This window comes from Lactuca sativa, chromosome 5 (genome assembly GCF_002870075.4).
Source record: "Lactuca sativa cultivar Salinas chromosome 5, Lsat_Salinas_v11, whole genome shotgun sequence".
NCBI classification, from domain to species: domain Eukaryota; kingdom Viridiplantae; phylum Streptophyta; class Magnoliopsida; order Asterales; family Asteraceae; genus Lactuca; species Lactuca sativa.
The window spans coordinates 10,301,917-10,312,066 of record NC_056627.2 but is presented as its reverse complement, the minus strand read 5'-3'; the positions used below and the strand labels follow the sequence as shown (position 1 = coordinate 10,312,066).

The 10,150-nt window shown below is 34.1% G+C and overlaps 1 protein-coding gene across 3 annotated transcripts; it reads right to left on the bottom strand.

The window, feature by feature from the left end:
• Positions 1-4,900, bottom strand: LOC111914381 (pentatricopeptide repeat-containing protein At4g04790, mitochondrial). 3 transcript variants are annotated; one of them, XR_008224210.1, is made up of 16 exons: positions 4,559-4,899; positions 4,277-4,321; positions 3,347-4,138; positions 3,163-3,227; positions 2,960-3,067; positions 2,735-2,848; positions 2,559-2,654; positions 2,367-2,465; positions 2,116-2,235; positions 1,937-2,041; positions 1,655-1,819; positions 1,389-1,516; positions 1,184-1,262; positions 740-957; positions 144-510; positions 1-41 (listed from the first exon to the last, which is right to left on the bottom strand). XR_008224210.1 is itself a non-coding variant. In XM_052764126.1 (15 exons), exons 1-15 carry the CDS (start codon positions 4,839-4,841, stop codon positions 318-320), a joined length of 2,610 nt encoding a protein of 869 aa, XP_052620086.1. In that variant the 5' UTR covers positions 4,842-4,899; the 3' UTR covers positions 1-317. The 3 variants fall into 3 exon arrangements, 2 of the variants coding, with proteins under 2 accessions (XP_052620086.1, XP_052620087.1); XM_052764126.1 differs by having other exon boundaries at positions 1-510; XM_052764127.1 differs by lacking the exon at positions 4,277-4,321 and having other exon boundaries at positions 1-510; positions 4,559-4,900.
• Between the last annotated feature and the right edge of the window lie 5,250 nt (positions 4,901-10,150).

The following is a 10,150-nucleotide window of genomic DNA, read 5'->3' as shown; positions in this document are numbered from 1 at the left end:
TGTCATCAACAGTTTTTTTTTTTAATGATTGATCATGAAACCTAGAATTCCATATAAACAGGGTAGGTAGATGTTAATGCTAAAACTAAAGTGGTATTCTTAAGAGAATGATTACAACAATTAATCTACTACTAGCTACTTACCCTCTTCATCTGTCATGGTGTACGAATCAATTTCCTTCCTACTGAAATATACAGTTACTTGAAGAATCAAGATCAGCGCAATGCAGGTGCACCTTAGGTCAAGAGAGAGAATCAAGTCAACCCCAACCCAATACCCACCCCCATCTTGTATATAATGTAAAGCTTTTTCACATTCTACTTTGATTTCTTTTTGTTTTTCTTTTTCTTTTTCTTCTCCACAAGGGCTGAGGAGGAGGAGGATGATATGCCATATGTCGCTTGACATGCTTTAATCACATCACACACATGTGAGTCATCATCCGATATATTTCCTAACAAAACTTTTGCAGCTTTATGCCCTCCTGAAGCCAAAAGCGCTTGATACATCCTGCAAAACAAAACATATGTATAATAGATTAAGAGGTTGTTTCTTATCAACTTAATGGCTTAATACATTAAGACACTAAATTTTCAACTGTTTTTTATTTTTTTTCCTCTACATGTTTAAAATGATGATTATTATGGATAAAATGGGTTGGTCATCTACACTTAAATCATTTTACACATAAAAGAGTTAACTGGTTTAAAATAAAAAAGAAACAACAGGAGAAGCTAACCTTAGGTAAGTTAAGACATTGTATGGAAGGCCAGCTGTCTGATATTCTTTCCAAACAGAAAAAGAACGGTTGAGATCTTTGGCATTGACACAAGCACTAAGAAGAAAATCAAGACTTTTCCTTGATGCTCGAATCCCAATCTCTTCCTTGATTCCTTTAAGTAGATCCAACCCAAACTGCACATCACTTGGTTTCATCACAGCAATCTCATAAAACACCTGCCATTCAATTCAATTATCAATACCATAATCATTACCAATCAAAATATGACATTCTTTTTCACAATACCATGTTGTAATAGAATAAAAAATGAATGTGGAATGTTATATTCAACAGATAAATGAAAATATGTTTCTATTTCTTGCATTTAGCCCTTTGGGAATTCGGATATGATCGAGAGAGAGAGAGAGAGAGAGAGAGAGAGAGAGAGAGCAAGCAGAAAACCTCGTCAAAAAGAACTTCAGAAGCCATTTCATTGGTGGAAGACTTCTCCATTCGTTGCTTCAGTAAATCAACAGCTGGCCTAAACCAAGTTTAACTTATCATCAATAATTAAATAAACATAAACAAACAAACAAACGAACAGATACTATTATTATTATTATTATTATTATTATTATTATTATTATTATTATTATCATCATTATACCCTAAAAGCTTGTATCGAACACAATACAAGATGATTCTGGCACACCCATCATGCCAAAGTTCTGAATCCTCTAATTGCTTCAACAGCTGAAGTAATCTGTCTAATTCGCCTTCCGATTGAAGATGTTCCTGATTCAAACATTTATAACTATTATTAACTACCTACCTACCTATAAAAAACAACATACAACAATTAGACATATATATATATATATATATATATATATATATATATATATATATATATATATTGAACTCTAGTCTTACAATAAGACATATAGCTGATTTTGGCTCCAAAATTGCTTCAACTTGTTTAAGTTGATCGTAAACTTCTAGGGCATCTGCCATTTGACCATTTGTGGCAAGTGCAGAAACCAGCACACTTTTCATTTCATTCACAACTTGAAACGCAATTCTCTTGTCTGAGAGAACCTGCAATTGCAAATGGATTACAAATCAAAATACAACAGTTTTACCACAAAAACACAAGTATGGGAGGGGTTAAACCACAAAAATATATTATATTATATTTGTATATGGAAAGCTTACTTGCTTTGCCTTGTCAAACAACCCACAAGCTGCATATGCATTTATAAGTGCCATGAAAATGTGTTTTGTGGGTTGAACTCCTGATTCCTCCAGTTCTTTAATATACTACACAAAGCATCACCAATCAGAGCATGAATATTATACATAAACATCAAATAGAAACTAGCAAATTTTATTACCTTTATGATATCATCTTCACTATTGCAATTGCCTAATATATAACTGAAAGTAAGAGAATCAGGTTTAACTTTTGACTTGTCCATTTGTTTAAGAACCATCAGTCCTTTATGAAAGTTCTTCTGCAAAAAACAAAAAGCTTAGGGAAATGGAAGGGTGAAATAATAAATGAGGTCTTAATGAGATCAATGGATTAAATCTTGTTCCCATTAAGTCAAAATAAAACAACACAAAGATGAATAAGAAAATTAACCTGTCGAAAGTATCCACCCATTATTGCATTGTACATGTTAGCAGTAGGAATTAAATTCAATCTCTCCAGATCTCCAATTATGCTATATGCCTTATCAAACTGCAAATAAGTAGCAAAGGTATTTTAAAATGCTTGGGATTCAACATGACAAAAACATAAATCAAATGCAACAACAAATAAAAGATCACTTACATCCTTCATTTTCACACACAAGCTTATCATAATTCTGAAGGTCTCGGCATTCGGATGTATGTTATGATCATTTATCATGGAATTTATGCGATGAACCTGTCATACAGTTTGAATAATTATTCATCATTCATCTAAACTACTTCTAATTTATAAGCTTAATCATGCTAATAACATACCAAATTATATTCACAGCTCAAATCACATGTTGTTAGTATGGAATTGATTGTATTTATTCGAACATTTAACCCTTCTTCAAACATAGATTCAACTAAATCAATGGCCAAATGTACCTGTCTCAATCAAGAACATAATAAACTATCAGCAACATTCAAAGTACATAGAAAAAAGATATATCCTTACTCAAAAAGAAGTACAAATGAGATTAAAGGTATTGTTCACACCTCGCCTGAGCTGCAACAGGTTTTAATAAGCTTTTCATAAGGTACGGATGAAGATGAAACCTTCAATTCAGCTTGCAAACTTTTGAACTTTGTAACAATGTTTTCAATCTTAAAAGTTAAAACCATGTAATCAAAATCAGTAAATAAGAGTTGGTAACAATCAAATGTTATACATTTACAAAATATTTTTGACAAATGCTGACCTGAATATTTGGTATACTCATTGCATAGCAATAGATCAAGTTTGACAGATCTTGCCCAGTTTCACCTGTATTTTGAAAAAACAAAAATACCCAAAAAGAAGGGAAGAAATCATTCTTCATTAATCATTACAAACATAAACTTAGATTCTTCAAGAAAATCTTTAAATGATGAGCTTAAGCTTACCATCAGTTTTGAGTTCCAGTAAGAATTTCTTTGCATGGGTCTCCAAAGAAAGCCCTCCCAATGATTTAAAAATCCTTTCCATACTCTCCTTTGAGGAAACTTTCTTTATGTCAATTGTTTCTAAAAGAAATGATACTTCCTCTTGTCGATCTCCTTCACACAAGGCTACCAAATAACTTTCATTAAAGTTGGATTCATCACTACCATCTGCATTTGTAATTAGCATCTGTATCTTATCTCCATCATTTAGTTTTATCCATAAAAGCATCTCATAGTAAGCTAGTCTTGAAAGAGAATTCAGATTTTCTTTCTTGATGTTCTCACAGAAGAAGTGAAATTCTTCAACCATGCCCATGTCAATGATAAACAGAAGAAACGGACCATAAGTTTCTTCACCAATTTCAAAACCACTTTCCCTCATAGATTCAAAAACCATATAAGCTCTATGGAACTCTTCCAAAGCAGTATCCTCATCATCTGTATTCCTAGCCTTCTCTATGCATACCTCTATCATAGCATTAAATTCTTTAACACCAGTTTGACGCCCCAATTTACCAAAAACTTTAATAGCATTATCTGCCCCTAGCCTACGTGTGCACAATCTGGTCAGCCTGGAAAAACGAGTGCCCTGAGTAGACTTGAAGACCCATTTTTGCTTCCTCTCCCGTGTTACATCTTTGCGACGCAGTGATGTGGTGCTGTTAATTAGGGTTGGCGCCCATGGTATATCCAAAAGACCAGCCGAAGGTTGGACATCATAATCACAGGTCTCTTTAGAATCTGGCGACTCATCTGTATCTCCAACATTTCTATTATGATAAGTAACAAAAAAGAATGAAGAACCATGAAGTGGTATACGAACATAGATGAAACTTAACATGTTCAGCCTTACAAATGTAAAATTAAGTAGACTAACAATGAGATATGTACCGAATATTATAGAATGGAGTTGCCTGGAAAGATCTCGCTTTGAATCTGGTAGAGAACACGTTAAACATCAATTTTTTTAGATTAGCTAAATCAAAAGTAGGGGGTCAGAAGTATCATGTGTTCCTTGTGTTCTAACCACATGATTTCAAATTAACACTTTCATTTGATAGTTTCAGTTTGTAAACATGGGAAAACCTAGCAAAGGAATCTGCCGCACAGCATATATTAATGATAAAATTATATTATATTTCTCCATTATCCAGATATAGTACGATTAAGTACCGGAAGTTGAAGACGAAGTGCCAACCCTATTGCTCTCAACTGCCAATTCACTTAGAGGCTTGGAAGATGGAGATTTGTTTGATCGTGGTGGTTTAAGATATGATGAAGAAGAAGAATCTGCAGCGCTGGCAACTCGTATATAGTTTTTTAGGGTGTCTTTGGCGGCGGAGGCGATAGACGAGGTGTTGGTGACGGCAGAACGGGTGATGTTCTTCGACTTGCGATGGGAGTGCGTGGTGCCGGAACTTAGCAGCTTGGTGAGGGTTCTGGTCTTGGCGGACATTTGATCATAGGATTTTGATTTTTCGTGGGGAGGTTTTGTTTTAAACCAGATATGTCGGGTTTGAACCCAAACCTGTTATGAGAACGGAGTGAGTGGTGCGGTCTAGCCGTGCTGCCCGTGCACATCATCACGTGCACCACTCAGTGGGTACGGTTTAGACGCGGTCTCAGCAGCTGCGGATGCGATCCACGTTCGATTTTGATTGGGTTTTACCATTTGAAAACGGTCAATTTTTAAATATTTATTTATTTATTTATTTTTTAACACTACTATAAATATTTTATAAATTAACCAAAAAAACTCATCTACGTTTTGTCGTCTTCAACATTCTACTGTCTTCTTTCTTTTTAAGCCCAAAAAATGTCATCCTTCAGATCAAACAAACGAAAAAACATTCACCAGAAAACTCACAACTCCAAGACCTTCACTCGATCAACCGATTTATTTGCAACTTGCTTCGAATAGAGAGAGTCGGAAACAAATGGACAGTGACATGAAAGTGTTATCGATTGACACGTTGAATTTGACTGAGGATGCGCTTCAAGTCGTTTTGCAAATGAAGGAAGACGTCAATAAACGTTACACTAATCGTGGTTAATTTTTAGTTGTTTTTCAAGTTTTAATTATTTGATGTGTGTTTTTTTTTAAATTCTACGTTTAAACTATCTAATTTTTTAATTTCTAATTTCCTAGGTTTTTTTAAGTAATATAATGGTTTTTAATTTTAATTAATGAAATATTTTGTTTTTATTTAAAACTAAAAATTTTATTTATTTAAAAAATAAAAATAATTGAAAGGAGTGTGACACCACTTCTTGGGTGTGGTATGAGACCACACTTTTGTGGTAATGAGTGAGGTGGCACCTATATGTTACTGCGGTTTCATGAGGGAGCGTGGCACCACTCCCTTCAGCCTCAATCTCAAGTTACCAACAACTCAAATACAATAATTTGGGTTATCAGCAACCCCGAGTTTTCAGCAACTCATATACATCAATTTTAGATAGAGGAATAAAATTTACTCCTACTTTTTTCCTACATATCTTCCTACCTAATTAAATGGTGACATGTGTAACATTTAATGCCCATTTAATAATATTTTAAGATACTAATATGACACTACACATCTCACCATTTAATTAGGTAGGAGGATTGATAGGAACAAAAGGTAAGAGGATATTTAATTTCTCTTTTGGTTATTAACACTCGCGTGTTATCAACAACTCACATACAACATATAATATAAGTAATATACTAAGAATATTCGCCTCACAAACAAGTGGAAAATCCCTACAACTCTCAAAACGTGGAGACATGTATAACAACCACCTAGACATGTAACCAAAGGTCAAACTCTAACATATGAACTGAAACCCTAAAGTTTAACCAAAAAATCAACATTGGTCAAAAGTCAATGATCAACAGTCAAAGTCAACAATCATGCCGCCCCAACGTGGCCAAACCCTGGCCACACCGTGGTAGCGAGAAGACAACATTCGCAGGACTCAGCTACCCGTTGCGTCGTGCTGAGACCTTAGTTACACCGTAGTTCGGCTCAAATCAAAAGATCACAACAAATTTGCCAACCATGTTGTGGTCAGGTCGTGAATAAAAAATGGCCCCCGACAAGTAATGATTCCATTCCAATACCGCTAAAATTAATGCAAGTAATTCACGATCATAAGTTGATTTGAAACTATTAGAATGAGAACAACCCTTATTGAAATAAGCCATTGGATGATGATCATGTGTCACAACTAGCATTTTTAGCTAGGAAATTCTGTCTTCGTGTAATCAACTCTTGTGTAACTTGTAACTAAGTTGATGTTATGTATAAATACTCATTCCAAAAACAATCATTTGAATCAAAACTCACTCGTGAAGTCCAAAACCTAACTCAATACATTTCACACATTCAACGATGGGTTTGTAACCCTAATGTCCCGGTTCAAACTCAAAATGAACCATGATCCTCTTATTGGGCCTAATGAGCCAGTACACTCTCAATTTGGTTATTTTGGGTCAAGGAACCCTATTTGGGCTCTAATTGGACCCACATTCATGAAGCTATAGCATTTTGAGCTATATTGGGCCTAAAATGTCCCACAACATTTTCATGGGCCTTATTGGGTCGTAAACAACTTTCTTGAACATTATTGGGCCGTAAACCCATTTCTTTATCATTTTTGGGCCGTAAACCCTCATATGGGACCAAATGGCCGGAAACTTTCATAATGGGCCTTATAATTTCAAGTATTATCAAAACTAGCCCAATATCCAAATTTCTTTCCTTCCCATCTCCACTTTCGGTTATATATATATATATATATATATATATATATATATATATATATATATATATACACAAAAAGAAAGAAAATGTTATGGGATTAATTAGAGGATGACACCTCTCTTTTATTTATTGGATTTCCAAGCTAATTACATCACATACTTCTAGGATTAGTTCCCTAATCCTCCATGTAATACCCATTCCACTCTCCTTATTTCTCTCTTCTTACCCTCGACCCCTCTCTATTCTCTACACTTCATCCAAACTTCAACACACAAAAATTCTCTCTAAGCTCTCAAGAAATTCTCACTTTTCCCTCTCCAAAATTGTGAGTGCTAGTGTGTGAGTCCAATAATACTTCATCAAAAACCATCCATTCTTGGTAAGTTACTTATCATCAAAATGTTTAACTTCATGTTCATGATAAACTTACTTCTTTTAACACCCCATTTCGTGATCCATGTTCCTTATAAACCCATAAGCTCGAAAACTCATCTCAAGGAAGGATCTAGGCTGAAATCTCCTCCAAAATCTTCATCAAAACCGAATCCAACACACCAAAGTGAGTTCATACCCCCTATTTTCGGTTTTTATTATGTTTTGGGGGAGAATGCAAGTTGTTTTGTGTGGATATATGTGTATATGCATGATTATGTGTGTTTTTCATGATATATGTTATGATTATGTGTTGTAAACTTCATAAACTCGAAAATATGATAAAATATGATGATAATTGTAGAACATAACACTTGATACAACTTATTATGCAAAGAAAATGTTTAAAACATTACAAGGTTGTTTAAAACTAAGAAAATCGCATAAGATGGCCAAAAATGACAAAATAATCAAAAAGTGAAGTTATTATATAACTCACAATTTTGAAGGGACAAAAAAGGATTTATTTTGAATAAATATGGATATGTGTGGTATTTATGATTTTAAAAGGGCTAAAAGTGTAAATTTTCACAAATGGGCCTCATATTGGGCTTTCACGGTTTTTGGGCTATGTTGTAAAATTTTGGATTTTTGTAGGCTTGAGTGTCATTTTAAACAAAGTTGAGCCAAAGATGTTATTTTTCGGTTATAAGGGCTAAAAATGATAATTTTATAAAATTTAGGCCAAAAATGATATTTTTGACAAAAGTTGGTTAAAAATGTCATTTTATTTAAAACTAGCCTTAAATGTAAACTTTTGGTCTTAAGGAACCTAAAAAGTCAATTTTACAAAAAAAAAAACTAATTTGTAAATTTCTAGTCTAATGGACCAAAAATGTCAATATTACAAAAGTGGCCCTTTTTATGTCATTTTGGAAAACGATTGAACAAGAACGAACATTACAATAACAAACGAGTCAAATTCGTTAAACTCACTTTTATTGGCCCTGAAATATACATTACATGCTTAGTGGGCCTTAGTTGTCCTTTTGCATGGTTATTGGGCCTGGATTATACATTACATGCTTAGTGGGCCATAGTTGTCCTTCTGCATGCTTATTGGGTCTGGAATATATATACAATACATGTTTAGTGGGCCTTAGTTGTCATTTTACATGCTATTGGGCCTGGAACTTACATTACATGTTTATTTGGGCCCTTGTGGTCCATTTACATGCTTGTGACTTCGTACATTCACATACATACACTTTGGGCCTTGTATACACACAACATATTTGGAAAACATTGTTTACTACGTTAAATAGTGTGATACAATATTCGCGTAAATTTAGTTAAGTTTCTTGTGAGAAACGTATTCATCCGTACCTATCTAGCGTACAACCTTAACCCATGTAGTTATAATCAGAGTCTATTGGAGGGAGAGCGGGAGTTTGTATATAGATCTATATGGGGTTGACACCCCACGCCTGAGTTGTTCGCTACAGTTAGACTAGGTCAGTCTAGGGCGACAAACCTTACCTTAAACAAGTCGGTGCCTAAAAAACGTCATGACGGGCAGATCGGTCATATCAAGTATGGTTATAACGAACTCACAGAGAAATTAACTCCATTATAAAATTTACGTAATACATTTACAGTTTGGTAACACAGTAACATACATGCACTGGTACTCAGTCTTAGGGTGTTAAGACCACAACGTTTTATAAACAGAAAATATCAGATTTTCTGGGATCATTCACTTTATACATTTTCAAACATTTACACACATGCATTAATACAAGATCGGACACAAACATTTCAAACAGTTTTTTGGAAAATATAAGTTTTTCTGGTGTTTACAAAGTAATACAAAACATTTTACTCAAACATGCTTATGAACTCACCAACATTATATGTGTTGACATTTTTAAATTAACTTGTATTCTCTGGGAATCGTTAAGCAAAAAGGTCGACAGGAACATATGGAAATTGTCATATTTTGTATCATCATACATTAACTATTATGGCATGTAATGTTTAATACAATACTTGATGTAAACAATGATGGTTGTATTTTGAATGTATGATGATGGTGTTTTTCATGTTTCATTTATATTCATTGTGATGATATTCCAAGACGAAGTCACCCAAACCCCCAGACATTTCCGCCGATTTCTTTCGGTTCAGGGGGGGGGGGTGTGACATCTTGAGACAATATAGCTCCCACCCATGAGATAAGGCGTCACATTCCACAACAAAGCTTTTTGAAAAATCATGTAACCGGATAACTATTGTAGATAACAGTGCTTGTTTCAATATATCGAAAGCTCTCAACACCTCTTCAGACCATAAAAATCTATCTTTGTAAGAGTTGTGAGTGGTCTTGTAATTATTCCATTGATAGATGCCATTTTATGCATCTTTTAGGGTAATTTTTATTAACATTTAACATCATATTTTACATATTTGCATGTAATTAGTTTAAATAATGCTCAACTCATGTCATTCGTTAGAATTCTCGTATTGTTCTTGTGTTTATGTTGTTTTTAGATAATTCGAGTGGAGTAGTACTTTGGGAGCAACTGCATATGTGTTTGATGGAGCATTGGAGTTAAATGGAGCTTGAAACTTATGAAGGATTCTA

Excerpts from the sequence above, each read along its gene's own strand:
- LOC111914381 (XM_052764126.1), bottom strand. The coding sequence starts at position 4,841 with ATGTCCGCCAAGACCAGAACCCTCACCAAGCTGCTAAGTTCCGGCACC. Across the intron at positions 2,849-2,959 it reads CCTGTTGCAGCTCAGGCGAG|GTACATTTGGCCATTGATTT; the intron begins GTGTGAACAATA and ends TGATTGAGACAG. Across the intron at positions 2,042-2,115 it reads GTGAAGATGATATCATAAAG|TATATTAAAGAACTGGAGGA; the intron begins GTAATAAAATTT and ends TGCTTTGTGTAG.